Consider the following 16,883-nt stretch of genomic DNA (forward strand, 5'->3'; position numbering starts at 1 on the left):
ATCAATTGGTCTATGAGCCGAACCTCAACTTGTTTCGCCGAACCATGATCCAAAAAATCATCTAAACAACCTTTATAATTATGAAAATTATTTTAATCACTAAACAAAATATTTAATTACTAATCAATATTATTAACACTAATAAATAAAGGGCATATTTGTTATTAATTTTTTTTTAGGTTAAGGGATAATCTGATTTTGCTATTTCACAACGTTTTTTGTTTTTATGTATGCCTGGTAAGATTTGAGTATGTCCAAAATCAGGGTTCAAATATATGACGTTCTACACTGCCGATTTTGAGATTTATTTGTTTGGTGAAAGAAAGAAACCCTAAACCCTAAAAATCTCCGTCGAGATTTTCTCCTCTTCAACTTCCAGATCGATTCAACCATGGAGGAGGTGAAGGAAGGAAAAGATTTCTCATTCCCAAAAGAAGAAGAGGAAATCTCAAAATACTGGTCAGATAACAAAGCATTCGAAAATCAATTGAAACGAACAGAAAATCTACCAGAATTCGTCTTCTACGATGGTCCGCCGTTCGCCACCGGTTTACCTCACTACGGCCATCTACTTGCAGGTACGATCAAAGACATTGTTACTCGTTATCAAACTATGATTGGTCATCATGTAACTAGAAGATTTGGTTGGGATTGTCATGGTTTACCAGTTGAGTATGAAATTGATCAGAAATTAGGGATTAAAACTAAACAAGATGTGTTGAATTTTGGTATTGCGAATTATAACGAAGAATGTAAAAGTATTGTTACTAGATATGTTAGTGAATGGGAAAGTACTGTTACAAGAATGGGTAGATGGATTGATTTTAAGAATGATTATAAGACGATGGATATCAATTACATGGAGAGTGTTTGGTGGGTGTTCTCTCAGTTATATGAAAAGGGTTTGGTTTATAGAGGATTTAAGGTGATGCCATATAGTACTGGTTGTAAAACTCCGCTTTCAAATTTTGAAGCTAATTCTAATTATAAGGATGTTTCTGATCCTGAAATCATGGTGTCTTTTCCTATTGTTGGTGATCCTGATAATTCTGCTCTTGTTGCATGGACAACAACTCCATGGACTCTTCCTAGTAATCTTTGTTTGTGTGTAAATGCGAAATTTGATTATGTAAAGGTTCGAAACAAAACGTCCGGGTTAGTCTATGTCGTTGCTAAATGCCGGTTATCCCAGCTGCCTGGTGATGCGAAGAAGAAGTCTAAAACGGATGGGTCTAATGCACCTGGTCAAGATTCAAAGAATGCGAAGTCTAAGAATAAGAGCAGCTCATCTGATGGGAAAGTTGAGAAGGAAGCTGATTCTGGACCATATGAGTTGTTGGAGACAATGACTGGTGCTTCCTTGGTGGGGTTGAGGTGAGCTTTTTAATTCTGACCATCCTTCTTCCTTTTCGGTTTTGCCCCTTGTTATAAACCCTTGATTGTTAATAGTATGAATGATTTTTTCAATGCAGGTACACTCCCTTGTTCGATTATTTCGTCGACGAGTTCTCTGATAGTGATAAAGCGTTCACTGTAGTAGCAGATAACTACGTCACTGATGACAGTGGTACTGGTGTTGTCCACTGCGCTCCTGCATTCGGAGAAGAGGATTATCGTGTCTGTATTGAAAATCAGATAATCCAAAAGGTTATACTGCTCTTATGGGCTACTTAGTCTTTCATTATTTTACTGGATATCTGAATTCGATCTGGCAAACCAGAATCGCGTATGAGTGTATGCGTTCTGTGTAGTCATACTAAGCTAAAGGGATAACACTTATATGCATTGCTTGTCTACGTTGGTAGATTGTGTTTACTCATAGTCTTTGGTTCGAATTATGTAGGGAAAAAACTTGACTGTAGCAGTTGATGACGATGGGTGCTTTACAGAGAAGGTATCTCATTTCTGTGGGCGATATGTCAAGGATGCAGATAAAGACATTATCAATGATGTGAAGGCAAGCAACTCTATGAACTTTAAAATTAATAGTCAATGCCAGCAAAATTTTTCTTGCTGAATATGCTGAATTATAGTAGTACTTGTATATATGAAAAACAAAAGCCATTTATATGAATCTAGGGAATATTTAGATGAAGAACAGACTCAATGGAGAACAATCTGAGCATAACCATGTTCAGTGGTGACATTGTTTACCAAGCACGACCTTGATAGATTAGGAGTAAATATCTAATTTACTTGCTCACTTTGAGTCTGTAGTAACCTTTTGCGAATCTCTGGTGCTGAATGAAAATATGCCAACATGTTATACCTTGATACTGTGTTTGCCTGACTTTCTGTGAGGAGGCTATTGCATCCTTAAATGATTACAACAAGCCTAGTCAGGGGCGGAGGCAGGAATTTTGCTATGGGGAGGCAAAATTTTTTAAGGGTAGGCAATAAGGCATAAAAAGGCTTGGGCTTATTATTTTTCATGAAAATTGGGGGAAATTAGGCTTGGGAGCCAGCCCAGCAGGGTAGAAATTAGTATATTAAAATTAATAGAAATTAGGCTTGGGAGCCACCGTTGCCATGGGCTGGCTCCGCCCCTGAGCCTAGTAACATGTAACTAAGCTCTCTTTTATTTTGTAGAAATTAGTATATTAAAATTTCTCACTGGAAATGTCCCAGCAAAATTTTCTATACAAATATTATTTGTATATAGGGTATATCTTTTTCTCATATTGTTTTAATTCAATACATCATATTTTACTTAGATGAGGTGATAGATCCAGTTCTGATGCTTACTTTGGAAATTGATAACAATTCACTTTGGGCCTTTTATTTTACACGTATTTTAATACTTCTAAATTTCTGTGCAGGCAAAGGGAAGGCTCGTCAAATCTCAGACATTTACCCATTCTTATCCTTTCTGTTGGAGATCTGATACCCCTCTAATTTATAGAGCAGTTCCAAGCTGGTAAGTCCGTGTCTGTTAAATTGTCTCTTATATTGCAACGGTAAAGAACTATTTTAGAACACAGAACTACACTTCAGTTTTAGTAGCATCTCTTATATTCAAAGTGTTGCAAGAACTGACCCATCTTTGTTATATTACTCGTTTGTTTTGCTATGTTTACATTCTGGTCTCTTTTGTTGAATTTACAATTATATTGCTTTAGTTTCATCTGCTGTAGTTTTTTATTTATGAAATTATTGTAAATAGAATTTCATGTATGCTTACTAAGCCTAAGGCAAATCGTTCTTATTGTAGGTTTGTTGCAGTGGAGAAGCTTAAAGACCAACTGCTAGGAAATAACCAACAGACCTACTGGGTTCCTGATTTTGTCAAGGTCATTATCTTTCTAAAGTAGTTTATTCCTTTTACTGTTTTTCACAGAGTTGAGAGAGGCTTGCCATGTGTTTGTTCATTATTATTGGAATGTTCTTTCAATTCAAAGCCCCTCTCTTTTTTGTGATTGCATGTCAAGGATTTGAATTTCCCATTCAGTAAATCAGATCAAAGACTATCAAGTGCATTTAAGCAAGTGGTCTGATGGTTCTCATGCTCCCTCCCACTGCGGAGGTCAGGGTTCGAACCCTTGTAATTGCTAAAATTCCTAAATGAATGGTATTTAGGAGTAGTCTAGGGACCACTGTACCAAGCTATCAAAAAAAAGTGCTTTACATAAGCAAGAGATGGTTCTTCAGCTTAAATGCATGATCATATAGATTTAAAGAGTATGTTTGGGAGATTCTATATACTTATTGTTAATGTATATGTAGTTGCAAGCATATATAAGAACGAAATATATGCAACCATTAATTATCTTGATAGGATTGCTACATCCAATATACCATGTGAAATTATTGATAGGTCTCCATTCCAGTGGTGAGGCACTTCTATTCGTTAAAACCATTCGTTAAAACCTTCATAAGTTAAGCATCTCTGTTTGTGTTCGCTTCCCAATTTATTTGTTTTGTTATTTACCTTATCCATGTCATATTGCAGGACAAACGTTTCCACAATTGGCTGGAAAACGCTAGAGACTGGGCTGTGAGCCGTAGTAGATTCTGGGGTACTCCTCTTCCTATCTGGATCAGTGATGATGGCGAGGAAAGAGTAGTCATGGACTCCATTGAGAAGCTTGAAAAACTCTCGGGTGTTAAGGTTTGTCCTTCCCAATTCAGTTATCCTGCTTTGCACTTCCTCCTCCGTAGTAGATTTTCTTGTATTGGTTAGAGATAGAGAGTAACCTGAGGCTCCAGCATGATCCACGAATTGTTGAATATAGTCAAAATGCATATATGTAAATTCTATTTCTTAGTAATATTGTCCAAATTACTAAAAAATGTTGGTGATGAAAGAACAAATTCATAAAGTGTTGAGCCTAACTAGAGATGTCTTTTTAGTTGGGAATTATTGTAGCTATGTTGTTCTTACGGACTTCCTTCTATGTTTTTAGGTGACTGATCTGCACCGTCATAAGATTGATCATATAACAATTCCATCTAGTCGTGGTACTGCGTTTGGAGTGCTTCGACGAGTTGAGGATGTATTTGATTGCTGGTTTGAGAGTGGGTCCATGCCTTATGCATATATTCACTACCCATTTGAGAATGTCGAATTCTTTGAGAATAACTTCCCTGGGCATTTTGTTGCTGAAGGACTGGATCAAACCCGTGGATGGTTCTATACTCTTATGGTTTTGTCGACAGCATTATTTCAAAAACCAGCATTCAGGAATCTCATCTGTAACGGTCTTGTCCTGGCTGCCGATGGGAAGAAAATGAGTAAAAGGCTCAAGAACTATCCTCCTCCTACAGATGTCATAGATAAGTTCGGAGCAGATGCACTGCGGTTGTACTTGATTAATTCTCCAGTTGTGCGGGCAGAACCATTACGGTTCAAAGAGGAAGGAGTTTATAGTGTTGTGAAAGATGTATTTCTTCCTTGGTACAATGCCTATAGGTTCCTTGTTCAGAATGCCAAAAGAATTGAGCTTGAGGGCCTTGCTCCATTCCTTCCAATCGATCAACAAACAACCCAGAAGTCATCGAACGTTTTGGATCAGTGGATTAACTCAGCAACTGAAAGTCTGGTCCATTTTGTTCGACAAGAGATGGACGCATATAGGCTATACACAGTGGTACCTTATCTCTTGAAGTTCATTGACAATCTTACAAATATTTATGTGCGGTTCAACCGTAAGAGGCTAAAAGGCCGCACTGGAGAAGAAGACTGCAGGACGGCTCTGTCAACTCTATACCATGTGCTGCTAACTACATGTAAGGTGATGTCCCCTTTCACCCCATTCTTCACGGAAGTTTTGTACCAGAACATGCGCAAGGTTTCCGAAGGATCAGAGGAGAGCATTCATTATTGTAGCTTTCCTGAGGCAGTTGGAAAGAGAGAGGAACGTATTGAGCGCAGTGTTACAAGGATGATGACAGTCATTGATCTTGGTCGTAACGTACGTGAGCGCCACAATAAACCATTGAAAGCTCCTCTTAGAGAAATGGTGGTTGTTCATCCTGATCCAGACTTTCTTGAAGATATTGCTGGAAAGCTAAGAGAGTATGTGCTTGAGGAGCTAAATGTCCGGTCTGTTGTGCCATGCAATGATCCTTTAAAATATGCTTCTCTGCGTGCAGAACCCGACTTCAGTGTTCTAGGTAAACGACTAGGAAAATCCATGAGAATCGTTAAAGACCAGGTTCAGGCAATGACTCAGGCAGACATCTTAAGCTTTGAGAGTGCTGGTGAGGTTACTATTGATGGCCACTGCCTTAAGCTCACTGATATTAAGGTTATCCGCGTCTTCAAGCGTCCAGAGAACATGGGCGAGAAGGAAATGGATGCCGCTGGAGACGGCGATGTCTTGGTGGTCTTGGATTTATGCCCAGATAAGTCATTGTTTGAGGCAGGAGTTGCACGTGAGGTTGTAAACAGAATCCAGAAGTTACGGAAAAAAGCTGGTCTCGAACCCACAGATATGGTGGAGGTGTACTATGAATCATTGGATGATGATAAATCCGTCTTGAAGAATGTTGTTAACTCACAGGAGTCCTATATCAGCAGTGCACTAGGTTCTCCTTTGCTTCCTTGGGATATTACCCCTCCCCATACTGTCGTAATTGCTGAAGAAAGTTTTGATGATATTTCTGAGTTGGCATTTGTTATCCGTCTGGCGAGGCAAACCCTGGTGTTCAAATCAGATGCTATTGTTAGTCTATACTCTGGAAATGTAAAGAATGCCGAGAACTTGCAAACCTACTTGCTGTCTCGATACCATGGAAACCTAAAGTCAGAGTTTCAGCTTGGAAATGGCAAGATCAAGGTAGACTGCATCCAAGATCAACCTGGAGTTGAAGTGGCACTGGGAGAGCATCTGTTCGCTTCAGTTGGAGATTATCATTTGCAAACTAAAGCTGATTGATCAAATGCTGTGTTCTTTTAAATGAAGTGGCAAAATTATCAGGCGCTGATAACAATTTCTTAGCACATTAAATATCTAGAGATGTAGGAGAAGTCACCCAATTTGAAGGGTGCAACATATAATGCAACATAATTGAGCAGAAATTTCACATCCATATTAGATTTATACCAGAGTTTTTCTTTTTAATAGCTCAATTCTCTGATCTTTTTATTTTAGCAACATCATAGTGAACCAGCAAACATATAGATGGCGATGATGATATTAATATAACATGATGCTGCAAAAAAAAAAACACTCTTTTGCGAGTTAAATCTCTACTTGGATCAGATAAGGGTATTTGTGCCATTAAAGAAATAATTTCATATTTGGATAAGGGGCACTAGGGTTTACTTCATAGCAACCCTATTCTCTCTTTCCAGCAGCCCATATTATATGGGGAGTCCCAAAAAAACAAAAAGAAATCGTTCCCAGTAAATTCCCACAATCGCTTTTCTCCTCCAGACTGGTGGTGCTAGAGAAACGAAACGGAAGTGGAGATTCAGCCGATCAACTACAAAAACCCCCAGTAAGTAAGTTTGATTCAAACAATTCTTCTCTTTCTGTTGGATTTGAATCTATATTCTCCTCCTCTCTCAACTCCGAATTCTAGGTTAAGGATTTTCCCTGTTTCGAATGGATAGTTTAGAACCCTAGAAAACATTTGAATCAATGTTGTTGTTTTTCAGGAACGCAGTTCTCATTATTATCTATTGAGAAGACTAAATCACCACCACCACCACCACCTATCAGGTGCTAATCATGGAGGATTTACACATTGGCAGAGAAATTGTGGAGGTCGGTTCTGATGAAATTGTTGAGGTCGGTTCTGATGAGGAGGGTTCTGGCAGCAAGCACTTGGAAGAATCTACAGAGACTCAGGTGATTTTGGGTTTATAATGTGTAAATTTGTTGCAGAGTCATATTTTTTTTTATTTTGATGCTTATCTTGTATATCTATACTGGTGGTGGTAGGATGGAAGGAATATGGCTGACGAGGAGGAGGGGATGATTATTGATACTCCACAAATGGAGATGACTCCAGTGATTGATGATGATTCTGCACCAATACAGACAGTGACTCCTCCACTGTTCCATAATCCACATTTAGATGATGGTCTACAACTAGAGGTGTCAACTCCAGTCACTGAAATTGTACCTGAACCAGAACCCCAACAACCAGAGATTGATTTGACATCTTTTTTTGTCACGGATCAGGTATATATGCTTCTTGCCAACTAACTTCTGTTGAGGCGTATTTTTGTGAGTTATAGAAGTTAGCTTCTAGGTCCCTAACGTATTAATGCGATCTAGGTGTTTGAATCGCGTGAGGCAATAATACAGTGGTGTCAAGAGGTTGGAAAGAAGCATAACTCGGTACTGGTCATTACAAAGTCGATGAAAACACTAACAGGAAAGGGGTCAAAACTTGAACTTGGATGTGAGAGAGGTGGTTGGTACAAGGATCATCAGAGGAAGAGTTTACAGCTTAAAACTCCCGTGGCAAAGAAAAGAAAAAGCAGTACTAGGAAATGTGGTTGTCCTTTTAAATTGAGATGTTCATGGGTTGAAGGAAATAGGTGGACTCTTCATGTAAGGTGTGGAAGTCATAATCACGAGTTATCAGCAACACTTACTGGACATGCATATGTTGGTAGGTTGAAAGAGGAGGAGAAGCAGTTAGTAATTCATTTGACAGCAACTGGTGTTCAACCACAACAAGTACTTACAGCACTTAAAGAGAAGAGCAAGGACAACTATTCTACTTTGAGAACGATATACAATGTAAAGGCCAAACTAAGGAAGAGTCAGGTTGAAGGTAAGCCGGCAATGCAACAGTTGATGGAGTTACTGACTCAATACCATTATGTAGAAAAGCATAGGAGTAATGAAGAAACAGGTGAGGTGAGAGATGTATTTTGGGCTCATCCAGAATCGACGCTACTGGCCAAATGTTTTCCTTCGGTTTTAATGGTTGATTCTACATGCAAAATTAATAGATTTAAGAAACCGCTTGTTCATGTTGTCGGAGTTACTTCAACGGGGAAATACTTCACAGTTGCATTTGCCTTTATGGAGGCAGAGACAGAAGAGCATTATATTTGGTTGTTCACGCAGCTGAAGTGGATATATATGCTAAATACGTTGCCGTCCTTATTTGTCACGGATACAGAGACTGCATTGATAAATGCAATTGATATTGTGTTTCCGAAAGCAAGTAGAATTCTTTGCACGTGGCACATAAATCAGCAGGTGCAAGGCTACTGTGAGATGGCTTTTGAAGATGATGAAGAGTGGAAACAGTTTAACAGTGATTGGAATCGTGTTTGGCAAGCTCAGACAAAGGATGAATACGGCGATGCTTATGCTGATCTATCAACAAATTGGGCATTGAGCAACCCTGCATGCGTTAAATTCTTGTGTGATACTTGGTTGATACAGAAAGAAAAATTTGTTTTGGCATGGACAAATAAGATCAAGCACTTCGGCAACACTACGACAAAGGCTGAAGGTGAGCATGAAAAACTTAGGAAATATCTCGGTACTGCTGTAGACAGTTATACTACTTGTTGGAAAGCAATGCACACCATGATAAAAGATGAAATTGCTCAAATCAAGTCCTCTTTCGAGCAAAGCCTGACCACTTTGAAACATGAACATTTGTCACCTGCTTTCGAGGAGTTGAGGAACCATGTATCTCACAAGGCTTTGGAGCTTTTATTATTGGAAATTAGTCATTCTGAAAATATTGACAAGGAAGAGCCTTCTTGTAGTTGTTCCCTCCGCACTACACATGGACTTCCTTGTGCACATGAGTTACTGAAATATGCTCCTGAGGGTAAGGCTATTCCTCTATCTGACATTGACTCACATTGGAAGCAACTTTCAATAGTTCCAATACAAGAGCTACACAGTGGATTGGATGTGCTACCGGAATATAAACTGTTAAGGCATAAATGGATGGAAGCAGCGGAACCTGAACGTTTGTTGCTGTTAGAAAAGATAAAGGAGCTTGCGACATCCAAGACCAGAATCTAAGTATCTCAGGGATGAGTGATGAAGTTTTGAGTATGAAATGCTTGAGTGTAACAATGTGCTCTTGAAATTAGGCTTTTGTTATTGATTTCTTCCAGTTGCTTCATCTATTAGCTTTGACCTTAATATAGTTCAATTTATAAAATTATTCCGTATCCTATTCAATTCTCAAGATTACTCATGTGTTGCACTTTATCTCTAAAGCAAAACTTACTGTTTGTTCAAGATAGGCCTTCAACTTTTTCTTTTTCTTTCGCCGTGTGTTGATATTTAGTTTTTATTTTGAAAGTCTAACAAGGGTATGGACTTTGAAGCTCTGGCTGAGGGGCTGCAGGCCAAGAATGTCTCTTTTCCCGGTAGCCTTGACTTGATGCTTATAGGTACTATTGTTCGACTATTCTCTCTGTTGTTTTGGTCTTGGCTCATTTGTGATACATGTACCCTTGCATATTATATTTCTATTGCCTTGTGGATAACTCGATTTTAGTTAAGGACGTATTTCTTATATCCAATAGCAGTATTCACGACATACTACTTAGTCTTAGCATTGTTCTCTGTCACAAGGGTTTTTTTATTATTTTGGTCAGTCTTATTTATACTTGCTTTGATAACTATAACTCGTCTTTGTATGGTTAGCTTAGACTGAGGGGTCCTATAAAATTTTGAACTATAGTGTTTAGAGGCAAAACAATGGGATTGTCAAAACATTTTAATCTCCTTGCAACTTTGGCATAGGATCTGGGTTCATTCATACACATAATTTACAGAAACAAACTTTTGCAATTTACAATATGGTGAGAGACAGCAAACTGATCAGCAACTGCAATCACCACAGCAAGGTGAAGATATGATTGCTTATGTAGAGTCATTAGAAGCCGCCTTGTTCCTTGCTTGCCTGCGAAAGAGCTGCAGCAATAGGTCATTCTCCTCATCCTTTTCATCCAAGTAAGTAATCTGATCTTGACACTGCACAAAATATATAAAATGAACTAGTCTAAGTCACGGTTGTAGTGGTTTGTAACCTCTTTCTGATCATTAACTTTGTTCATCCCGTGGGCTTGGTATATATCAGATATGATTTATGTTGCTATGTGATGGTGCTCAAATTTGATTTCGTGATTTTGAAATCTGAATCTCATCTATGGAATTAGATCTCCAAGGTTTAGCCATTCATTGAAAAGGAATAGAAAAAACAAGATAGAATGGAGATTCAGCTTGTTCAATTCCCCTATTTTTTCAACTTCGGTTTAACATTCCAACTATTTCTAATTGTTTTGACACTGACCCGACTTCTGTGTCTCTGCTATGATAATCATTTTAGCATGATAGTCTATAAGTGAATGACTTGTTTGGGGACAATAGGCTCTGGTTTCTCAGTCTATAAGTGAATGGTTGAGTTATTTTTCTTTTCGTCTTTTTTCTTTCTTTGATCAGTTTTAACGACTTCTAGTTTGAAGATACAGTACTTGTTTTAACGGATGCAGTGAGTCCCAAACTGAACAAAATGCATCTCCTCTATATATTATAGTACGAAGGTGGTCCAAAAATTTCAACTTCATCTCAACAACTGGAATGTAGGATTTTATTTTCTCATGGGCCATGACCTACATATGTACAGTTTGCAATTAGACAAGCTTGAACACTATTACATGGGAAAAGTTCCAATCACCAGTCAGTCGATTGCATCATATACTTATCAACACCAAAATTGGAAACAGAATTAGTCTTAAACAGTCATTTCAATGGTTACTAAACAAGCAGTTTGGTTCAGAGGATTACATATAAATATTACTTCTTTTCACCTTCTTGTCTGCCAATTTTTTAGCTGTTCTGGAACTTTTGAAATACTTTGTGGTTGGAAGAGAGCACTGTCTAATTGAGCCATGGATATAACCATTATGATACTTATCCTGGCTGCGTTATCATGTCTCTTATATAAGGTGAAATTCCAGTATTTATCTTTTCCCTTTGTTGTGCAGCACTGATAAGTAGTGAAATTCTTGCATTCAAAACTGATGGTTACTTTGTGTCTTTATAGTTGACGTGGAGAGACATGCAAGAGATTTCACGGAAGCTGCCAAAGAACTGTAATTGTATTTTATTGAACTGCAACATAAAGAGCTCCACACGAAAAAAGCAACACTTCAAAAGGTATTTCATATGTAATTGTTTAGTGCATTCATAAGACATCAGATGGGGACTGGACAACTGATTAAGAATAAATGATATAAATACCGCTCACTTAGAGACATAACAATGATACTGCAGATTCTTCCATACGATGTGTAGTTAAGCCAATAACTCTCTTTGTAACCTGAATTAGCATTTCGAACCAGGATTCTCATTGTGTTTCTCCAGGAGACTGCAGAATTGGAAGAAGAGGTGCCCAGATAAGTCGTTGTTTGAGGCAGAAGTTGCACGTGAGATTGTAAACAGAATCCAGAAGTTAACGAAAAAAGCTGGTCCGGAACCCACAGATACGATGGAGGTGTACTAAATCACTGGATAGTGATAAACCCATCTTGCAGAATGTTATTCACTCACAGGAGTCCTATATCAGGGGTGCACTAGGTTCTCCTTTGCTTCCTTGGGATACTACCCCGCCCTATACCGTCATAATCTCAATCTGTGAAGAAAGTCTTCATGGTATATCTGAGTTTGGCATTTGTTATTCGTTTTGCGAAGCAAATCTGGTGTTCAAATCAGATTGCTACTGTATACTCTGGAAATGCAATGCATGATGAAAGCTAACATACCTACTTGTTGTCCGTGGACCACCGAAATCTGAAGTCCAAGTTTCAGCTCTGAAGTGGCAAGATCAAGGTAGATTACATCCAGCTCGGAAATGGCAAGATCAAGGTAGTAGACTTCGTAGACTACATCCAATATCAACCTGGAGTCCTGGGAGAGTATGTTTTTGTCACAATTGAGATTACTATTTGCAAACAAAGGCTGATTAGGTCAAATGCGTCTTCAAATTTGTCATTTTTTTTTTACAAATACAACATAATCTAGTGTCAATAGCATGGTAAAATTGAAGAATGCTGATCTAACAAATGTTGAATTTAGTGTGAAAGATAGAAAAGTAGAAAGAGAAGGAGAATTCTTATTCAATGTGTAGAATAAACAAAGATTACATCACTGTGTCTAAGTCACTGTAATATGTCAGGAAAACTCAAGATAGTAAAACTTGAAAAATGAGACTTAGAATGGTGTTGGACACGCATATGCTGCCTCGTTAAAATCTTGACAAGGAAAACCCAGTGGGACAAAACCTAGACGAAGGAAAAAAAGTACAACCGTCCTATGAAATACCTTTTACATAGATGCTCCCCCTGATGAATACATCAGCAAATCTTGACTTACAAATCTTTAAGACGACGCGTTCCAATCTTGTGAACCAATTTCTTGTATGTTGAAGTTGGTAATGCTTTGCTGAAGAGGTCTACTAGATTGTTACTTGAACGTACTTGTTGAATATCAATATCATAATCATTTTGTAGATCATGTGCGAAGAAAAACCTCGGAGAGATATGTTTTGTTCGATCACCTTTTATGAAACCTTCTTTTAGTTGTGCAATACAAGTAGTGTTGTCTTCGTACAGTACTGTTTGTGAGTCTTTAACTGAAGGAAGTCTACATGATTCTTGAATATGACGTATGACTGACCTTAACCAAATGCATTCACGACTTGCTTCATAGATTGCTAATAACTCAGAATGATTTGTAGAGGTAGCTGCAATGGTTTGTTTTACTGACCGCCAAGATATAGCCGTATCACCATAAGTGAACAAATACCCATTTTGTGATCGTCCTTTGTGTGGATCAGAAAGATAACATGCATCTCCATACCCAATTAGTTTTGATTCAGATCCATAAGGATAAAATCAATCTAAAATCAATAGTACCACTAAGATATCGCAATAAGTGTTTTACTAAAGTTGGAGCAGAACTGTATCTAGCTAGTAAATTAACTGAAAAGACAATGTAAGGCCTTGTACAATTTGCAAGATACATAAGAGCACCAATTGCATTTAAATATGGTACTTCTGGACCAAGGAGTTCTTCACCATTTTCGAAATGGGTCTTTTATCTACATCAAGTGATCTCATGACCACTGGGGAACTCAACTGATGTGCTTTGTCCATATAAAAGCGTCTTAAGACTTTTTCTGTATAAGTACATTGATGGAAAAATATCCCATTTGAGACATGCTCAATTTGTAAACCAAGACAAGATTTGATTTTACCAAGATCTTTCATCTCAAATTCCTTTTACAAATAAGAAGCGGTTTTGGAGATCTCTTCTAGAGTCCCAACAAGATTTAGATCATCAACGTATACTGCAATAATAACAAATCCAGAACTGGACTTCTTGATAAAAACACATGGAAAAATACCACTATTAGTATATCCCTCTTTCAATAAGTATTCACTGAGGCGATTCTACCACATTCTCCCAGATTGCTTTAGTCCGTACAAAGTTCTTTGAAGTTTTATTTAGTATACACTTCGTTGTTTGGAATTGTTTGCTTCAAGTATACGAAATCCTTCAGGGACTTTTCTATAAATGTCACTATCAAGTGATAAGCTGTGACGACATACATAAGACGCATTTCAAGATTTTCTGAAGCTACCAAACTAATTAGAAACCGAAATGTGATGGCATCCATCACTAGAGAATAGGTTTCTTGGTAACCAATACCAGGTCTTTACGAAAAATCTTGTGCAACGAGTCGAGCTTTGTATCTCACAATTTCATTTTTTTATTACGCTTTCGTACGAATACCCATTTGTATCCGACAACTTTTACATTTTCAGGAGTTTCAACGGCTGGACCAAGAACTTTACATTTAGCTAATGATTTGAACTCTGTTTGGCTTACATTCCTCCATATTGGTCAATCTTTTCTACATCGACATTCATCTATAGATTGTGGTTCGGGATCATCAACATTTTCTATGATATCCAGAGCAACAGTGAAAGAAAATTTACTATCAGGAATAATCATACTCCTTTCCCAGTTTTGTCTTGTACCAACATAGTTTATAGATATATCATTGTTTTGAGGTACATATGATTCCTTAGGTGCAACTTTTGTATCAGTATTTGATTGATCAATCAATGTTTGAGAGAGAATGGCTTTTTCCGGAATGGAATCTATTGATTTCTTTTTCCGCGGATCTGAATCCTTTGCACCAAGAGCTCTTCCACACTTTAAGCGTATCGTTGACTGATTTGCATTATCATGATGTCCTTCAGGGATACTCACTCTCGCTAGAGTATTTGCAGCAGGTATATGTAATTTTGTTACCTTACCCGTATCAGTGAATGCATCAGGCATTTTATTTGCAATGTTTTGAAAATGTATGATCCTTTGAACCTCAATTTCACATTGGTTTGTACGAGGATAAAAATGGGCTAATGATGGTGTATTCCATGAGATTTCACGGCGTTCCTCAATCTTTAGATTTTCTCCCCCTAACGGGGGAAAAATTGACTCATCAAATTGGCAATCAGCAAATCTTTTCTTAAAGACATATCCTGTTTGAGGCTCTAAATATAGAATGATAGATGAAGAGTTATAACTAACATAAATGCCCCATTTTATCTCTCTGAGGTGGAGCTATGGGAACATACACTGCACAACCAAAAGTTCTAAGATAGGAGATATTCGGTTGTTGCCCATGTACAAGTTGTACAGGCGAGTACTTTTGATATCTGGTTGGTTTGATACGGACCAGTGCTGCAGCGTGTAATATAGCATGACCCCGTGCTGTAAATGGAAATTTAGACCTTAAAATTAATGGACGAGCAATCAATTGTAAGCGCTTAATAAAAGATTATGCTAGACCATTTGGGTGTGCACATGAGCAATGGGGTGTTCAACATCGATACCAATCGACATGCAAAAATCGTCAAATATTTTAGATGCAAATTCATCAGCATTATCAAGACGAATAGTTTTGATAGGAAAATCTAGAAAATGAGCTCGTAGTCTAATAATTTGAGCAAGAAGTCTTGCAAATGCAAAGGTACGAGTTGAAAGTAAGCAAACATGGGACCATCATGTGGAAGCATCAATTAGAACCATAAAATAACGAAATGGTCCACATGAAGGGTGAATTGGTCCACAAATATGACCTTGAATGCGTTGCAATAAATTAGGTAATTCAATGCCAACTTTCATCAAAGATGGTCTAATGATTAATTTTCCTTGATAATAAGTGTTGCATGGACAATATGTAGTCGACAAGACTTTTAGATTTTTCAGAGGGTGTCCATGCGAGTTTTCTATAACTCGACGCATCATTGTTGATCCCGGGTGACCCAACCGGTCATCCCAAAGTTTGAAAACATTGAGATTAAAAGTCTTCGAATGATTCACAAGATGTGATTCAATAAGGATAGTATGATACAATCCAGAAGACAAAGAAGGAAGCCTTTATTATACTTGTTTCTTTCCCGAGACAATAGTAGTAAAACACAGATACTCTATGTTAGACTCATTCGTTGTCTCAATATGATACCCATAAAGACGAATGTATTTAAAGCTCAACAAGTTTCTGTTAGATTTTGTTGAAATAGGGCATCATTAATACGGATTCTTGTACCATTAGGTAACATTAATAATGCTTTTCCACAACCCTCAATAAGTTTAGAGGTCCCTGATAATGTACTAACAGTAGCCGCAACTAATGTTAAATAGGAGAAAAACTGTTTATCACGAAGAATTGTATGTATTGTAGCATTGTCCACAAGACATGTATCTTTACTGTTTGTTGCAAACTTGCCATAATCCATATATTCCTTTAGAAAAGAAATAAAAAATAAATAAATAACAATTTAAGTTAAGAGAATAAATTCTAAAAACTAAATCAAATTTCATTACTAAAGAAAATTTCAACAAACTAACTGAATTCAAATACTTAATAAGCAACTGGATAAATGAAACAACTAAATAAAACAAGACAAATATTATCACTTATTAAAAAGAAAATACTACTCAGTCTAATGAATAACTAATTAAGAATAAATAAACTCAGACATCTTTGAGAAAAGAATCGATGTCTTCAAATTCATTGCCATTTTCTTCAGGATTGAAACTATTAAGATCAAGATAGGAAAGATTCACCGGTACTTCATGCTAGGCAAAGTTGGTTTCAAAAATAATTCCTTTTGTTTGAATGGAATCCTTGTAAAGATCAACAAGGTGCTTATCCATACGACAGACATTATCCCAATGCCCCGGTGAAGCACATCGATGACATACCGATTCATTGTGCTTTTCCGAATGACTTTCCGAGCTTTTACCATTCTGCTTAGTGGGCATATTCTTCTTCTTCCTATTCTGATGATTATGACCACCCTGCTTCTTGTTATTGAAGTGTTTAGGACCTAACCAACGTCCATGCTTTTTCCCATGGCTTTCAGA

General features: G+C 37.5%; 3 protein-coding genes across 6 annotated transcripts; all 3 read left to right on the top strand.

Moving 5' to 3' along the window:
* The first annotated feature begins 282 nt into the window (after positions 1 to 282).
* On the top strand, positions 283 to 6,571 carry LOC113286751 (isoleucine--tRNA ligase, cytoplasmic-like). Its single transcript, XM_026535361.1, has 7 exons — positions 283 to 1,374; positions 1,473 to 1,647; positions 1,844 to 1,957; positions 2,820 to 2,917; positions 3,212 to 3,290; positions 3,950 to 4,108; positions 4,404 to 6,571. The coding sequence occupies exons 1-7, from the start codon at positions 392 to 394 to the stop codon at positions 6,375 to 6,377; spliced, it is 3,582 nt and encodes a 1,193-aa protein (XP_026391146.1). The 5' UTR covers positions 283 to 391; the 3' UTR covers positions 6,378 to 6,571.
* A 269-nt stretch (positions 6,572 to 6,840) lies between these two features.
* LOC113286752 (PKS-NRPS hybrid synthetase CHGG_01239-like) lies at positions 6,841 to 9,614 on the top strand. 4 transcript variants are annotated; one of them, XM_026535363.1, is made up of 4 exons: positions 6,841 to 6,946; positions 7,103 to 7,295; positions 7,389 to 7,631; positions 7,728 to 9,614. In XM_026535363.1, the coding sequence occupies exons 2-4, from the start codon at positions 7,176 to 7,178 to the stop codon at positions 9,450 to 9,452; spliced, it is 2,088 nt and encodes a 695-aa protein (XP_026391148.1). In that variant the 5' UTR covers positions 6,841 to 6,946; positions 7,103 to 7,175; the 3' UTR covers positions 9,453 to 9,614. The 4 variants fall into 4 exon arrangements, with proteins under 4 accessions (XP_026391148.1, XP_026391150.1, XP_026391147.1 ...); XM_026535365.1 differs by having other exon boundaries at positions 7,111 to 7,295; XM_026535362.1 differs by having other exon boundaries at positions 6,846 to 6,942.
* A 1,560-nt stretch (positions 9,615 to 11,174) lies between these two features.
* LOC113286753 lies at positions 11,175 to 12,465 on the top strand. Its single transcript, XM_026535366.1, has 3 exons — positions 11,175 to 11,389; positions 11,488 to 11,600; positions 11,808 to 12,465. Exons 1-3 carry the CDS (start codon positions 11,333 to 11,335, stop codon positions 11,944 to 11,946), a joined length of 309 nt encoding a protein of 102 aa, XP_026391151.1. The 5' UTR covers positions 11,175 to 11,332; the 3' UTR covers positions 11,947 to 12,465.
* Positions 12,466 to 16,883: the final 4,418 nt, after the last annotated feature.

Source organism: Papaver somniferum, chromosome 6 (genome assembly GCF_003573695.1).
Source record: "Papaver somniferum cultivar HN1 chromosome 6, ASM357369v1, whole genome shotgun sequence".
Classification (NCBI taxonomy): domain Eukaryota; kingdom Viridiplantae; phylum Streptophyta; class Magnoliopsida; order Ranunculales; family Papaveraceae; genus Papaver; species Papaver somniferum.

Excerpts from the sequence above, each read along its gene's own strand:
- LOC113286751 (XM_026535361.1), top strand. The coding sequence starts at position 392 with ATGGAGGAGGTGAAGGAAGGAAAAGATTTCTCATTCCCAAAAGAAGAA. Across the intron at positions 1,375-1,472 it reads GCTTCCTTGGTGGGGTTGAG|GTACACTCCCTTGTTCGATT; the intron begins GTGAGCTTTTTA and ends TTTTCAATGCAG. Across the intron at positions 4,109-4,403 it reads AAAAACTCTCGGGTGTTAAG|GTGACTGATCTGCACCGTCA; the intron begins GTTTGTCCTTCC and ends CTATGTTTTTAG.
- LOC113286752 (XM_026535363.1), top strand. The coding sequence starts at position 7,176 with ATGGAGGATTTACACATTGGCAGAGAAATTGTGGAGGTCGGTTCTGAT. Across the intron at positions 7,296-7,388 it reads AAGAATCTACAGAGACTCAG|GATGGAAGGAATATGGCTGA; the intron begins GTGATTTTGGGT and ends TGGTGGTGGTAG. Across the intron at positions 7,632-7,727 it reads CTTTTTTTGTCACGGATCAG|GTGTTTGAATCGCGTGAGGC; the intron begins GTATATATGCTT and ends AATGCGATCTAG.
- LOC113286753 (XM_026535366.1), top strand. The coding sequence starts at position 11,333 with ATGGATATAACCATTATGATACTTATCCTGGCTGCGTTATCATGTCTC. Across the intron at positions 11,390-11,487 it reads TATCATGTCTCTTATATAAG|TTGACGTGGAGAGACATGCA; the intron begins GTGAAATTCCAG and ends GTGTCTTTATAG. Across the intron at positions 11,601-11,807 it reads AAAAAGCAACACTTCAAAAG|GAGACTGCAGAATTGGAAGA; the intron begins GTATTTCATATG and ends GTGTTTCTCCAG.